The sequence below is a fragment of the Gadus morhua genome, chromosome 7 (assembly GCF_902167405.1).
Source record: "Gadus morhua chromosome 7, gadMor3.0, whole genome shotgun sequence".
Taxonomy (NCBI): Eukaryota; Metazoa; Chordata; class Actinopteri; order Gadiformes; family Gadidae; genus Gadus; species Gadus morhua.
The window spans coordinates 24,037,231-24,053,702 of NC_044054.1; the positions used below are offsets into that span (position 1 = coordinate 24,037,231).

The following is a 16,472-nucleotide window of genomic DNA, read 5'->3' on the forward strand; positions in this document are numbered from 1 at the left end:
GGGGGGGGGGTGGAACATCTGTCCCTGGCGGGGGTGGTGAGAGAGCAGCCGCCCTCACCGCACCCAGGTCTGCTGCGGGACACTTGCCTTCTATCAACACAGAGCTGACAGCGAGGTCCACAGCCCCGCCACCACCAATCCACTCCTCCCCCTCTTCCCCCCCCCCACACACATGCACACGCACACACATGCACACAGGCACATTAACACACACACATGCACGCACACACACACGCACGCACACACGCACGCACGCACGCACGCACGCACGCACGCACGCACGAACGCAAACACACACACACACACACACACACACACACACACACACACACACACACACACACACATACACACACACACACACACACACACACACACACACAGAGTATGCCAACATATTGTCTGAGTTTTCTTTCATTTACTGACTAAAGAAGCGGCTCTGTTGGAGGGGGATGAAGGATTTATGATATTCACACAAACCAGAGTGTGCCTGTTGCACTTTCTACAGACCAGGGATTTTGGGCAACCGAAGGCAACTTTTTTCTCTCATTGAAATCTCAGTTCTATTTATATAATGTTCCATGTTGTCACCGAACCGTACTGAGCCAATTCTTTTTATTTATTTTTTTGAAAACATAAAACCAAAACAATTTCAGTGCCTTTCTTTAGACCAGTTCAGTGCTCCAATGCACGGGTCGCTGAATCCAAGACCGGTTTATTGTTTAAGCCAAATACACTTCACAGCTCGCTCGAAGCACTCGCATTACATAATATGGGATGTACTTCAAGGCCGCGTTATATATATTTTTTCCAGGAGTGGCACATTTAGAAATGGGCTCGGCTGCACAGTGTTGAGGTGTATTGGGGTGCTACCCCAAGTTAACGCCACCCCAATGGGTTTGTGTTCCGTTTCAAGACAATCTGTGGGTCTCGATTGAGAGGACGGTGGAAGCACACTTCTGACCCTTTGACTCCCATTGATGTGGATCACATCCCATTACATTATGATACAGTATGTTTAGCCGTGCACACGTCAAAAGGTATACAGCCTTAATAGTCTATAGCTTTTAAGTTCAAAAGCCATCTGTGTAAGGTAATCCAGCCACACCGTTTGTGTTGAGGATCCAGATGGGGAATGTATGGGTCAGAGAAGATGTTAAGGTTTTATCACCCATTACAAGTGGGTCACATCTCAAACCAAGCATGTCTCTCCCTCCCCCCCCCGCTAGGATACTCCATCCTGCAGGCCATCATGGAGAAGGCGGGCCAGAACAACTGGCAGGTGAGCGCCATCTGCGTGGAGAATTTCAACGACGCCAGCTACCGCCGGCTCCTAGAGGACCTGGACCGGCGGCAGGAGAAGAAGTTTGTGATCGACCTGGAGGCGGAGCGGCTCAACAACATGCTGGAGCAGGTGACGTCCCCCCCCCGGGGGTTGGAGGGGCCTCCTCTCAGCGCCCCATTGTGTTGGAGTCATGATGTGTTTCTGCTCTGCGTCTCGTGTGTGTGTGTTGTAATGTCGTGGGAGCACAGCGTCGGTTTGAGAAACTGTATCGCTGTAGAGGAAGTGTATGCTCATATTCTGACTGCAGTACAAGCATATATACAAATATATTTTTATATGTATGTATGCGTGTGTGTGTGTGTGTGTGTGTGTGTGTGTGTGTGTGTGTGTGTGTGTGTGTGTGTGTGTGTGTGTGTGTGTGTGTGTGTGTGTGTGTGTGTGTGCGTGTTTGTCTGTGCATGCCGAATAAAAACGATCTATTAGTGAGATGTGTTTTTACCGCAATTAGTAGGACATGGACACGTTGCACTTTACCACAGTGTGTGGGCCAACCTCGAGGGGGACAACAGTGAGAAAGATATCCCAGACAAACTAACAAACAAGCTGGAGAAATGCTGGTAGCAGGACTGCCGAGCCTCTGGTGCAGGATAAACGAGACATTGGGGCCCGTGCTCCTGACCCTTGGCTGTCTCAGACGAGGGGCCGGGAGACACATGACTCAGAGACAATGCCCCCCCCATCGTCTCGTCCCCCCCCCGCCCCCACTCCCCATGGTCCTCCAGGGCAACTGGTGTCTCCCTAATAGTTCAATGATTCGGGAAATCTCTGCTCTGACATCTGTCACAGCGCTAACAACTCAATGTGCGCACGTTCTGGCGTGTGTCCATGTGCAGGGGGGAGGGGGTTGCGCGTCTGAGCATCTGAGCGTGTGTGTGTGTGTGTGTGTTCATGCACATACACATCTTTGCCCCAGGGGTGGACTGGCAGACGTCCTGTTACATCTTGATAGACCCCAGTGCGCCACAGAGCGTCTCACACACAATCACACACTCATACATATCAGAGCTCTTTGTGGCTACATACTGCCGTAGGAGCGCACACACACACGCACACACGCACACAAACACACAGACGCACACAAACACAAACACACACACACACACACACACACACACCTCATTGCTTGTTGCACGGCACAAGCTCTAAATATACATAACACATTTTTCTTTCCTGTGCCTAGACTGCCGCAAACGGTTGTACTCTTTTAGTCTGATGCGTTTAGCGTCAGGGCTAGGAGCAGTGGCACATGTGGAGTGCTGGGTTCAGGATCACCATGTTTTATTGGGCTGATTATCAACAGATTGGCCTGAATTTGCCCTGAGGTAATGAGGGGCAGCTGCTCTTCTGATCCCCTGTGAATTCGACGGCATTGCCAGACCTGTTTTTCAGTCACATATGGACACAGCAGCGTCTACCGCTAACTGATTTGGCAGTTTTTGCTCGCCGTGAAATGAGCAACGTCTGTATAATTCTCCACCCATTTGGCTTATTAAAAACCCACCGGTTGCTGTGAAGTATACAAAAGCCCAGGGCGGGATGGTGGGTTAAGCCCAGAGTTAACAAAGACACCAACACAGTCTTGTCAGCGGGAATAGCTATTATATTGGGTGACCCCATCCAAGGCTTCCACAGAGCAGTGTGTCATTTTTCCACTTTATTCCAACGCCTTATTAACTCCCTTTTGGGACTTCCGAGCAGATGTCCCCTTTCACACTTTCTTTTTTACCACCAACCGCACTCTGCTTGTGTGTGTGTGTGTGTGTGTGTGCGTGTGCGTGTGCGTGTGCGTGTGCGTGTGCGTGTGCGCGTGCGTGTGTGTGTGTGTGTGTGTGTGTGTGTGTGTGCCTTTGTGTGCGTGTGTATGTGTTTGTCAGTACGTACTGGGCTCACTTTGTCAGCCGGTGAGAGTGCGGATGTTGTGGTGTCGCTTTGGTTGTGTTCCGGTGTCATCTCGGGGTGCGTGGGCGGCACATTGTCACAGCTTCAGGGGCGGACGTGTGACACTCCCCGCGACAGCCCGAGACGCAGGCGCACACGCGGCCGCTCATTTGTTTGGACACCCCTGCGTTCTCCATTAGAGGCGGCGGTCAGAGCCACGCCGCGGCCCCGCAGGAAGTGGGCTGTCAGCCGCGTGGCGAGGTGATTAAGTATGCTCATCTGGTCGGGTTATCGCTGATCTCTCTAACTCCGCTCTCTCATCACCCCCCCCCCCCCCCCCCCCCCTAAACCCACCCCTGCAGATCGTCAGTGTGGGCAAACACGTCAAGGGATACCATTACATCATGGCTAACCTGGTAAGGACACCTGTCTCACTGTCTGTATATCCTGTCTGTCTGTCCGTCTCTCGAGCTATCTCTCTGCGTCAAGCTGTGTATCTGTCTATCGCTCTGTCTGTCTATCTATCTCCCATGACCTCTTGTCTGTCTCTCAAGCAATTCTGTCTGTTTATTTCCATAGACGATTGTCTGTCTAGCCATATCGCTCTGTAGCTGTCTATGGCCTCTTCCGGTTTGTCCGTCTGTCCGTCTTTCTTGCCGTCTAAGGGGTCTCCCCTAGCTGTCTGTCGAGCTGGCCATGCCTTTAGCTGTCTGTCTATCTAGCGGTCTGTCTGTCTGTCTAGCTGCCTGTCTATCTAGCTGTCTGTCTGTCTCTCTGTCTAGCTGTCTGTCTATCTAGCTGTCTGTCTATCTGTCTGTCTAGCTGTCAGTCTGCCTCTCGGTCGGTCGCTCTGATTGCCTGTCTGGCTATCTCACTCACTGCAACCGGGCCTGCCTGTCTGTCACTCTGATGGCCTGTCTGGCTGTCAGTCTGCCTCTCCCCGTCTGTGGCTCTTGCTGTACACCCTGCCGCCCGCCCTGTCCTTGAGTCCCCCTCAGCTCTGTGTGGCGGCGCTACTCTGGTCAGGTGGCCTTGGCTAAACGGACACCCGAGTCCTGCTGGCTGCACTGCAACGGACCGCTGAGGCAGATTGAGGCTGGCAGGAGGCCGCTCAGGGGCCGCTGCTGCTGCCACCGCAGCTCTGCAGCCACTCGCACTGCAGCCTCTTGTTTAAATCCACACCGAGCGAGGGGGGAAGGCCCCGTGGACCACTGAGACAGAGGAAGGGAGATATAACGGTTTTGGGGAGGTTTTTATGTGTGTGTGTGTGTGTGTGTGTGTGTGTATGGGGTTGGTGGGTGGGGTGTACTGAGGCAAGGGAGCTGTGTGATAAATGAAGGGAGAGATGAAGGTTTTTGGGGTTATTTATATGTGTTTGTGTGTGTATGGGGGGGGGGGGGGGGGTACAGAGGAAAGGAAGAAGTTGTTTTCTCAAGAGGGGTAGCACTTGGTAGGGGGGAACACTTTGTTAAGATTCGGTACTCATCCATCTTTTATTCCATAAATGGTTTTCTTCCAAGCCAACCCTGCCCTTTGACCGGTGCGTTCCTCTCACAGCGTTTGCAACGGTCTTCCGTCCTGCTCAACCCTTTGCTGTGTGTTTTGCTCTCCCTATTTTCCATCTCTCCATCCCTTTGCTTCACTTCAACCGTGTCTCTTTGTGCGGTCTCTCTCTCTCTATCTCTCTTCCCTCTCACTCTCTGTCTCTCTTGCCATCTTGCGCTCTCTTGTTCTTTCTCCCTCTCTTGCTGTCATTCTCACTCTCTCTCTCTCTCTCTTGCTCTCACTCTCTCTCTTGCTCTTACTCTCGCTCTCTGGCTCTCTCTTGCGCTCTCTCTCTCTTACTCTCTCTCTCTCTCTCTCTCACACTCTCTCTCACACTCTCTTGCGCTCTCTCTCTTGCTCTCACTCTCTCTCTTGCTCTTACTCTCGCTCTCTGGCTCTCTCTCTCTCTCTCTCTCTCTCTCTCTCTCTCTCTCTCTCTCTCTCTCTCTCTCTCTCTCTCTCTCTCCCTCTCTCTCTCTCTCTATCTCCCCCTCTCCACCACCAGGGCTTTAAGGACATTAACCTGGAGCGTTTCATGCACGGCGGGGCCAACGTGACGGGCTTCCAACTGGTGGACTTCAGCAACCCCATGGTCATCAAGTTGATGCAGCGCTGGAACAAACTGGACCAGCGCGAGTACCCCGGCTCCGACGCCCCTCCCAAAGTACGCCCACTGCCACGCCCACACCTAGCGACACACCCAACGCCAAACCCCTGGCTAGCTTGTATCATAGCATGCCCTTCACCACACTCTTTGGAATTTAGCTGCTAGCTTGTTAGCATAGCAAGCACCTCCTACCACACTCGTTAGCATTACAGCACTAGCTTGCTAGCATAGCACATCTACTACCACGTTCTTCAGCATTTTGCCACTATAGCTTACAAGTAAAGCAGGCTCACTATCCTTTCCTTCACTCTTGAGTATTTTGGTGCTATATTAGCATAGAATGTTTTCTTTAACTATAAAATGTTTTCTCTGTTATCGCACCCGGAGCTATTTGTTTCTCAACAGGTAGCATGAGCTACCTCTTAGATCTGTCTCTCACTGTCTCTTTATGCCGTTAGCAGTTTTTCCCGCTCCGGATAAATTATGGCTGGCGGATGGGTGGCATATCATGCCTGCATTAAGCATTCATATCTCACTCTCTTAGCGCGGCGCTTTTAAAAGCCAAATGTCCTTGACCTTGTCACTATTAGCTCCTAACCACATTACTCGTCTGCCTATTAAGTGGCTCACTTATGCACCCTTGTTAGCAATGCTTGATCCGATACCGTGACACAAACAACACCACAACATGCCACAAATCTACTTCACTGGCTTGCTAATAAAGTATGTGTACCGTGCGGTGTATTCCCTGGGCAAAGCACACAATTTAGCCTCACTGCTTCAGCGGTGTGTACCTCGGCAAGATTACATGAGATCTCCCCGGGTGCTATGAGTGCATGTCTCAGCCTGGCTCAGTTGAACTGCCTGGGAAAGCGTTGGGGAATACGATGCACTGATCTTTTTTCGGTCCTGTCAATTCTTCAAACCTGCGCTCTGGTGCGTCTGGCCCACCACGGTTTATGCATGGGGATTACCATGCGCCCTCTGATGATAATAAACCCCCCAAATAGTGCCACACCCCATCGCACACACTATATCACTCTGTGTCTGTGAGCACATCTCACAGTGATTTTTATTTGATAACGCTACCCTTATCCCCCATTAAACCATGGGCGTTCTCCACCTGTGTGTGTGTGTGTGTGGTTGCGTGCCTGTGAGTCCAGACAAGTCCTCTGGTTATTATGAGCCTTGCCGGAACACTCACTTTTATTATTTACAGAGACCTGAAATCAATTAGGCGATGGCGGATATCAATGTACATTATGGAGCCAGTCAGCCGGGTCAGCTGGGTGGGTCCGGCCGGAGTCACTTGACAGAAGGCTATCTGTAGCAGAAAACTGGGGGTTTAAATCTACATTTCTGTGTAGAATAAGAGATCGGCCTGCTTGCATAGAGGCTGTTTGTCTTCTTGTCTGCTTGTGTTGTGTTTGCCCTGATTTCAAAGCCCTGGGCACGAGTATCACCCAGTAAACAACATGGAGCTGGCAGCAGGCACCGCAACTGAGTAACGCATTTATTATGGTCTTTTTTTATGGTTTATTGTTTATTTTCTTTTTTTGCCAAAATGTCTGCCCCACCCTGCTGAGGATGAACTGAGAACGAACGTGAACTGAAACATCTGAACTCTGAACAAGGACAGCTCAATCTTTTTATTTTTTTATTGTTTGTGTTTTTGACTATTCTGTCTGATCGTCACGCTGCCTTTTTCACCGTTCCAATAGCGACCCCCAACTGCCAATGGGAGGGTGTGTTATCACTGTAATGCGTTCCGCTCTGTGCGGCCTCCTGTCCACCTCTAGTCAGACTGACCAATTTTTCATGCTTTTCTGCATTTGCTTGGACTTGAGGGTTTCGCCGTGGTTTTCTAGTTTAATCCGGACACGCTGCGACAACGCGGATTTGAGATGCCAGTTGGCAGGGCCAGGAAAGGGTTTCGCATGTTTGGAGAAAATGTAAGTGTCCAAAAAAATGGAGAAGTGGAAAGCAGTGAGGTAGAAAGTGGAGTTTTTGATGGAGGGACATTGAGGATTGTTTGTGTGTATGTGTGTGGATGTTCATTCGTGTGTGTGGGAGTTGGAAAATACCTTGGACTGAAACCTGCAGGATGTGCTGTGAGTGTGTGAGTGGTTAGGGTGTTTGAGTCCCATCCAAACAGCTCTGGGCTTGAACCAAACTGTCTGCCATTCTATCAGTGGGGATGGGCTTGGATGCCTTAACCCTACCTGCTCATTAATGACAGAGCGATGACAGGGAGTCATGCCTTTGTCTGTCCATACTTATATTGTGAGTGTGATGTGCTTGATCCCATCTTGCCCTGCTTACCAGTGAAAGCCTGCTGTTACCTGGAACAGAATGTTGCTGTCAGAATCACATCACTTCAAACCTAGCCAGTCTATGCAGGCTTTTTGGTTCACCTCGCAATCAATTTGAAGGTGCTTGTGACATAAAGGATGTACTGTATGGACATTAATATTTATATACCCTTGTTTCACCATTTGGATCATATTATGTTCAATGTTTATGCCATAGGCTACCGACTCATGACCTTATATAACTTTATAGCTTAACTGTTGTATAATGCAAATAGTAGACCCCTCGCAACCTTGAGCAAACCTTGCTATAGTGTTCTCGCCCCAAGGGTTTTAGCTTATTTGTTGGCCGAACTCCATGTTGGGTGGATTAGAGTTTAATTCTGTGTGAATTGTGGCCTTGCCCTATGAAACTTTATTGTTATTAAGGGGTTTGACTTTATCATTTAACTTAATCTGGAACAACGGCCCCGCTCTCAGCTTTAAATATAATGAGTTTCCCCTCTCTAGAGAAGCTAGTTAGTGACTTGGCAAGTTGACTTAATTGATGTGTTGGTAATCTAGAAGAGAGAGGCTGTGTGTGTGTAAGAGTGGGTTTAGGGGTGTGTGTGGGGCAGTGCAACCTGCAGCCTTTCTTTCGGAGGGTCCATGGCGGGAGTAAAGTGTGCGTTGACCCCCACAGAGAGCCATAATGACGTGGTAGGAAGTAGACTAATGAAAAGGATCCCACCCAGCTGGGGAGAGGGGGGAGAGGGGGAGGGAGGGTGGGAGGGAGGGGGAGGTGAGGGGCGGCTTAATGAACTCCTTGCTGGTTGGGATAATTAATGTTAGGCTGCTCCACTGTTTGGCCGAAATAGTCATTTTATTATCCCTCGACCGCCCCTCTGACATTCCCATTTGCGCTCTCTCTCTCTCTTGCTCCTCCTTCTCTCTCGCTCTCGCTCTTGCTTTTCTCTTTCAAGATCCCTCCATTCTCCCGGAAGGTAGGCCTGGTTGATTTAAGATTCACAATTTAAGCGCAGAGATCGCAGTCCGTGATATCAATGCTAGGTTTAAAGGGACACCAGGCCAGCAGAGTTTGTGGCAGAGGCTGGCATTTTGAGGCGAGTACCAGTTGACTGCCCTATTCAGTCAGCAGTCACAGCACACAGAACTTTCCGTAAATGTCATCTTGTTTGTTGAAACACACAGTATTAGCATATTTCTGTTTCACTGCGTCTCTGACGGGTCTGTGACTGCATATCGCCTGGAATTGTATTCTCAATTAATCAAAAGCAGCCGTGTTTGTTTTTCCACTTTCTTTATCCTGTTTTTCCAGTTCAAGGGTTCTATTTCCTCGGGTCCAATTGTATGGATTTGTGTGTGAGCACTTAAAATAAAATAACACATATACAATAGCAATCAAAGGTTTGGATCCATCATGTTAGAGCGTTTGTTCAGGCACATCTGCCCAACAGCACTTGTGTATTATTTTTAAATGAGCAGTGCTCCTGCCCCTCCGTGCCCTCTTTCATTCTATTAAAGAGATCGCCTTGAGGAGAAGAATCCAACAGCAACCTATTGAAGTGTGAGTCGTCCTCACAGGGCCCCCTGTGAGTCCGCGGGGAGGGCAGACGTAGCTGATTGCAATTGCAATCTAAAATTTGCGCCAGGTGGAGAGATTTCGCACCAATCAGAGAGAGAGCAGATTTCAATAAGCTGAATTCCACCAGAGACCGGCTAAGCTCTCCCTAAGGCTTCATTTAAGCATTTGATGAGTCATTTATCACCTGAAAAAATAAACAACATGATCAAAACGGGAGAAAAAAAGGGGGAGGCTAAATTGAGTTAGTTACAGCTTGTTTTTTTCCCTTCAAGGGATATCTGACGGAAAATGGTGAACATAAAACGAATTTGCGCACTCATAAACACTTGACTATTATTATTTAAAGAGAGCCCCCTGTTTCTGGATCCCGGAAGCTACTCTAGCGTCCTCAGTTGTTTGTGAATGTGGCTTAATGCTGGGATCGTTTGAAGTGGCTTTGAATAAAATCAAAATAACTTAACAGAAAATCCTGCCTGCATGTAAACAGTACCCCTCGGACCCCCCAGTTATCTGTGAATTAATCAGCCACTTCTCGTCCCGTGAAGTACACGTCTGCGCTGACTTACGACGGAGTGATGGTGATGGCGGAGGCGTTCCGGATTTTGCGGCGGCAGAAAGTGGACCTCTCCCGGCGGGGCAACGCCGGCGAATGTCTGGCCAACCCTGCCGCCCCCTGGAACCAGGGGCTCGACATGGAGAGAACCCTCAAACAGGTGAGGCTTGCTAATGAACATGGAGCGAACCCCTCAAACAGGTGAGGCTTGCTAATGAACATGGAGCGAACCCAAACAGGTGAGGCTTGCTAGTGAACATGGAGCGAACCCTCAAACAGGTGAGGCTTGCTAATGAACATGGAGCGAACCCCTCAAACAGGTGAGGCTTGCTAATGAACATGGAGCGAACCCTCAAACAGGTGAGGCTTGCTAGTGAACATGGAGCGAACTCCTCAAACCGGTGAGGCTTGCTAGTGAACATGGAGCGAACTCCTCAAACCGGTGAGGCTTGCTAGTGAACATGGAGCGAACCCTCAAACCTGTGAGGCTTGCTAGTGAACATGGAGCGAACCCTCAAACAGGTGAAGCTAGCTAATGGACATGGAGCGAACTCCTCAAACCGGTGAGGCTTGCTAGTGAACATGGAGCGAACTCCTCAAACAGGTGAGGCTTGCTAATGGACATGGAGCGAACTCCTCAAACCGGTGAGGCTTGCTAGTGAACATGGATCGAACTCCTTAAACCGGTGAGGCTTGCTAGTGAACATGGAGCGAACTCCTCAAACCGGTGAGGCTAGCTAATGAACATGGAGCGAACCCTCAAACAGGTGAGGCTTGCAAGTGAACATGGAGCGAACCCTCAAACAGGTGAAGCTAGCTAATGGACATGGAGCGAACCCTCAAACCGGTGAGGCTTGCTAATGGACATGGAGCGAACCCTCAAACAGATGAGGCTTGCTAGTCAACTCAGAGCAAACCACTCAAACAGGGGAGGCTAGCTAATCAACACGAGCAGACCCTCAAAATCCCAAATCCTGATGGTACAAACTGTAGTGTCTGACTCTAGCACTGGTTACACTTGAAGTTACTCTTTGTACACATGCAGGCACAATAGCTGTATTGTGACTTTTCGGGGAAAGGATAACAGCTTAGTGAATAGCTCTAGAAAAAACACGTTGTGATGTCTTGATTTCACAGTTATGATTTAAACAGATGGACAAGTCATCGCTTGAAATGTGTTCATACGGAACCCTAAAGCAGGGGAGGCTTGGTAGCCCTGGAGCTACCCCTAAAACTGGTGATGCTTGGTAGCCCTGGTGCTAACCCTCAAACAGGGGATGCTAGGTAGCCCTGGAGCTACCCCTCAAACAGGTGGGGCCTGGTAGCCCTGGAGCTAACCCTGAAACAGGTGGGGCCTGGTAGCCCTGGTTCTAACCCTCAAACAGGTGGGGCCTGGTAGCCCTGGAGCTAACCCTCAAACAGGTGGGGCCTGGTAGCCCTGGAGCTAACCCTCAAACAGGTGGGGCCTGGTAGCCCTGGAGCTAACCCTCAAACAGGTGGGGCCTGGTAGCCCTGGAGCTAACCCTCAAACAGGTGGGGCCTGGTAGCCCTGGTATTTGGAGTTGGAGTTGTGGGGACAGGAAGGAGGCAAATTGAGGTCATGAAAAAAGCAATAGGGGAAAATGGTTTCAGATATGACTGATCAAGACAAATTACTAGGAGAATGCCGAAAGAATTAAAATGCATATCGGACAGGATCGTGTCTCTGTGCTGTAACCGTTTGCCTAAAGACATTAAGGGGAAGCAAACTTGGATGTTTCTCTTCCATCACCCCTCTGCGGTTTATTTCAAATTTAGTAAAAGCTTTGGTCGCGAGTGCAGACGGTCAATCCAGTTAGAAGACCGATAATGCAATTTTTTGCTCTCTGTATTGTCCAGCGTGATTAAGGGATTTCCCCTGGTAGTGTGTTTCCTCTGTGTCCAGCCAAGACTTATGTGGTTGGTCTTGTTCACCTTTTGTACCTGAGTTTCCTTTATGTGTGCTGTGAGCGATGTAGATGCCTTCAATGAGGTCCTCATTAAGAACGGGCAGTGTAGGTATCGCTGGAAACATCGATGCTGCCCTCCATTAAACACACACCCGATGGAAAGGTTTTAAAAAAGTTAAGAAACAAAGTGAACATAGTGTATTTTTTTATTTTATTTTTTTAATGAGGTCGATTCATTCTATAACGTTTCACTTTATGTTAGCATATGAGCCGATAACCGAATGCGCAGCCTTAAAGAACCAGTGAACCCACCGTTTCACCTTAAATTCAACACTATAGGCCTACGATTATTATTTTTTTGAGAATTTAGGAAAGGGGGGGGGGGATTATCCCCCCTGGCGTGGATTATGACCCACACCAACTTTCTGATACTTTTGTGACCAATCAATTTGTCATTTCAGAATACCGTTGTTGTGTATGAGTGATAAATGCGTCACACCGTAGCGTTTCACTGGTGTCTGGGAAGCCTAACCCTTATTCAGAAGTGGACTTTAAACACATTGCTCACATACTGCTACATTGGAGCTCCACCATCCACACACACTGGAGCGTTATTCAATATGTGTCCAGGAAGCCTTACCCTCGGACTCGGGTATGAAAGAAATCGCTGCTCAGACGGCGCTACACCATATGCACACACCGTGGCGTTATACTATTAGTGTCTGAAGAGCTCAACTTTCTCTCTGAGGCCGCATAGGAATTTACCCCTTTTTCTTCTAAATTGGGGACTTATTTCAGTAAAATGGCATAGATTGGCATAGACTTTGACGAGTATAAAAGACAAATTACCACATACGGTTTTGGGTTCACTGGCTTTATCAGCAATTTTTTGGGACATTTCTGCACTTTTATTGGCAGTGTGATCAAAGAGTTAAAGTTCCCAGCTGTTTTGTACACCAGTGTACACTATCCAGTATACACACGCACAGTGTGCAAATGTCACATTTGAGGAGATCATGAGAGAGCATGATGGAGTGTGTTTGTACAGGGGGAGGGGGAGCAGCCACAGAACTGTGGTCCCTTAACTATCAGCCAAGGAGTTCCAGCAGGTACAGATGCTGGTTGTTTTCCTGCTTGGGTTTTTTTCAGACCAAATAAACACCACAACAGCTGACTTCTCTAATTAGTTCCCCCAGTCTTCTGGTTGAAGGTTGTACTAATTAACGAGGTCGTTAATGAGTTTGGCGCAGGGCTTGTGGGCAAAACGAAGAAAGGACGAAAAAAAAAACGAGAGAGAAAAACTTGTTGTGAGACTTCACAGCTCTTTGACACGTCATTGGTGAATGGGCCGAGGGACTCAACCCTGGCGTTTTGGAGGTCACAAATCCTGAAGATAGCCCCGCATGTCTCTTTGAAGGTTTCTTCTTGGAGAGGCTCGAAGCAAATATACTAATCCTTTAGGTGACCGCCAGCCACCGAGGGCTCCAGATTTTGGCATCAAGGCATTATCGTCTGCTTCACCCCAAGAGATCGGTGTGTGCGTTTGTTTGTGTGCATTTGCACAAGTTTGCACTGAAGGGGTGCGAGAAAAAATGAGAAGGACCTCAAGAAGCTTTTTACCTTCACCTCAATGTATTGTTTCACTAATTCTCCTCCTCCTCTGCCCCGCCCCCAGGTGCGGATGCAGGGATTAACAGGTAATGTCCAGTTCGACCACTATGGCCGAAGGGTCAACTACACGATGGACGTGTTTGAGCTGAAGAGTAACGGACCCCGACGGGTAAGAAACCACACCGCCCGCACCCTGCCTGTCTCTTGAGTGTACTGCTCTGTGCGTTACTGTTTCTCATTGTCATGTCCTACAACAGTGTGGCGTTCCATTACTTTATGTTGTTATGTTTTACGCTGCGAATGAGCAAGCTTGAATGTGTTTGAGGAGCATTTGATAGAGTTGATTGACCGCACAGAGGTGACCTGGCTGTCTCTTTGCCCTGGGTCTCAAATAAGACAAGATGGTAATTTATTAATCCCATATGGGACATTCAGGGTGTGTGTGTGTGTGCGTGTGCTAGATGGTTGAGTATCTGTGTCTTTGACAGATGGTGGGGTATCTGTGTGTGTGTTTCTCTGTGTGTGAGATGGTGGGGTATCTGTATATGTATGTTTGTGTGTGTGTATGAGGGGGAAAGGGTGGGGTAGCTGTGTATGTGTTTGTGTGCGTGTGTATGTGTTTGTGTGTTTGGTATCAGTAGGTGTGTGTGGGTATCTATGCCCATGAAGCGGCACATGAATGAAAAAGCTACAAGACCATCGCACCATTCAAAGAGGTTACCGTGCTCTGCATTTATCCTACAAGGGGAACTAGACACCAGCACGCACACACACACACACACCACACAGACATCACACTAGGATGAGGAGAGGAGAGGCTTGGGGGGGGGGGAGGGGGGTTGCAGTGTGGTTTTAGTGGAGGAGCGGCTGGAAGGGGGGAGGTGAGAAAGGGCGGAGACGGACCATCAATCACCCTGCTAGTTGGGCTTGTCTCCTCAACCCTCGGGACATCTCAGGTCCTTCCAGGACAGCCCCCCCACAGACGTGTACGTGTCTGTGTGTGTGTGTGTGTGTGTGGGTGTGTGTGTGTGTGTGTGTGTGTGTGTGTGTGTGTGTGTGTGTGTGTGTGTGTGTGTGTGTGTGTGTGTGTGTGCTTGTGTTTATCTGTATGGATTAGTGTTCGTCTGCAGGTATGTGTCGGTGTGTGTTTGTGTGTGTCTGGTTGTGCGTGTGTGTGTGTGTGTGCGTTTAACTGCGTGCGTTAGTGTAGGTCTGCAGGTATCTGGATCTGTGCTGGTCTAGGGGTGTTTGCGGTGGTTGTGTTGGTTAAAGTGGTCGCTTGTGTCTGTGTATGGGTCATCCTCCTATCCCATAGTCACGCATGTCTCTGTGGATGTGAACACACACATACACACACACCATTCCTCCACACAGGATCATCAATCACTGTGAACAGTGCCACAGTGAGGGGGTGGTAGCGGCGATCACTCACCGACCTGCCTCCCCCCTCTCCCTCCCCCTCCCCCCTCACCCCTCCCCCCTCCCCCCTCCCCCCTCGCCCCTCCATCATGGCTGCCAGCTGGTCCAGCGTGTGCCAACTACACCAAGGGTTTTCCATGCTTCTTTATCCAACTGCACATTTCTCTCTCTCTCTCTCTCTCTCTCTCTCTCTCTCTCTCTCTCTCTCTCTCTCTCTCTCTCTCTCACTCTCACTCTCACTCTCACTCTGTCTCTCTCACTCTCTCACTCTCTGTCTCTCTCACTCTCTCAATCTCACTCTGTCTCTCTCTCTCTCATGTTGATGTCTATAACGCTCATCCTTTTCCCTGCTATGAACTTACAGCAGGATAAGTTCTTGTTTGGTAAGACGTTTAGTTTAGAGTCCCGGGGGATTCCCTTTCAGACAATTGAAGTGTCCTACACATGAAGAAACTTGCAAATTGTTGTAATTATTGATCTTTGGGAAGATCCGTTATTGAGGCTACATTTCAAATGCATTGGTTTATTTCTTACACGCTATTGATGGATTAAGCATAGTGTGGGCCGATAGAAATTAATGAGAAACAAGGAACAATTTAAAATTTCATTGTATATTATCCAGCTGAAAAGTTGTAAATTATCAAACAAAGTCAATTTTAAATGCATTAGTGAACACAAAATCAGACGGATGGAATATGAAATGCTCTGAGAAATAATTGATGGAGTATGTTAACCAATTAGCTAACAATTGCCTTTTTCTCCACACAATAATTGTGGTCCTTTGCTTATTAAGAATTTATTTATTCGCCAGTTTTACACACACACACACACACACACACACACACACACACACACACACACACACGCACATGCACACATTTTTACAGACGCACACACACACACACTCAAACACACAGCGGTATGGGTGCACAAACCAATTACCAGAGCCTCTCTAAAGCAGGGAGTGGTGGTAATGCTGGCTGCTCTCCCTGCAGATCGGCTACTGGAACGACGCAGACAAGATGGTGCTCATCCAGGACTCTCTCCTCCTGCCAAACGACACCTCAGGCATGGAGAACAGGACCGTCGTGGTGACCACCATCATGGTGAGAGATCTGCCTGTGTGCACGCACAAACACTCACACACGCGCGCACGCGTGCTCACACACACACATTCACACATACACACACACGCACACATGCACACACAGACACAGACGCACACACATGCACACATATGCCCCTGTCTGTATATACACAATGACATCTGCACACACGCACACACACACACACTGGATTTTGCATTCTATAAAGTACTGGTTTTGAGGAGTATATCTCTCTGTATAGATATATATATCTCTAGTATATTATCGTAGTCAGGTTCCCGCTGTTGTGTGCCAGAGTTCAGGATTCAGGACTCATTGCAGTGAGGAACTGCTCCTGGCCAGCCGTTGAGAACCCGACAGCATGCATGGTGTAGGGTTGACCTCAGAGGTCCCTATGCTAATATGCTGTCCTCGACTTGTGTGTGTGGGCATGTTTGCGTGTGTAAGTGGGTCTGGCGGGAAGGGAATGTGTAAAGGGGGCTAAGATTTATAAACTGTTCACTAGATGGGGCATGGATTGGCGGGAATTTGAGGGTGGTTTATGTGTGGCGTGTGTGTGTGTGTTTGTGCGTGCGGGGGGAGGTGG

The 16,472-nt window shown here is 48.9% G+C and overlaps 1 protein-coding gene across 3 annotated transcripts in view; it reads left to right on the forward strand.

Moving 5' to 3' along the window:
* gria4b (glutamate receptor, ionotropic, AMPA 4b) overlaps positions 1-16,472 on the forward strand; it is a 93,701-nt gene that overhangs the window by 45,928 nt on the left and 31,301 nt on the right. For all 3 annotated transcript variants that reach the window (XM_030362274.1, XM_030362272.1, XM_030362273.1), the window contains exons 4-9: positions 1,230-1,414; positions 3,586-3,639; positions 5,274-5,432; positions 9,815-9,982; positions 13,426-13,530; positions 15,776-15,886. In XM_030362274.1, coding sequence (XP_030218134.1) covers positions 1,230-1,414; positions 3,586-3,639; positions 5,274-5,432; positions 9,815-9,982; positions 13,426-13,530; positions 15,776-15,886 — 782 coding nt within the window. The remainder of the gene's footprint in view (positions 1-1,229; positions 1,415-3,585; positions 3,640-5,273; positions 5,433-9,814; positions 9,983-13,425; positions 13,531-15,775; positions 15,887-16,472) is intronic.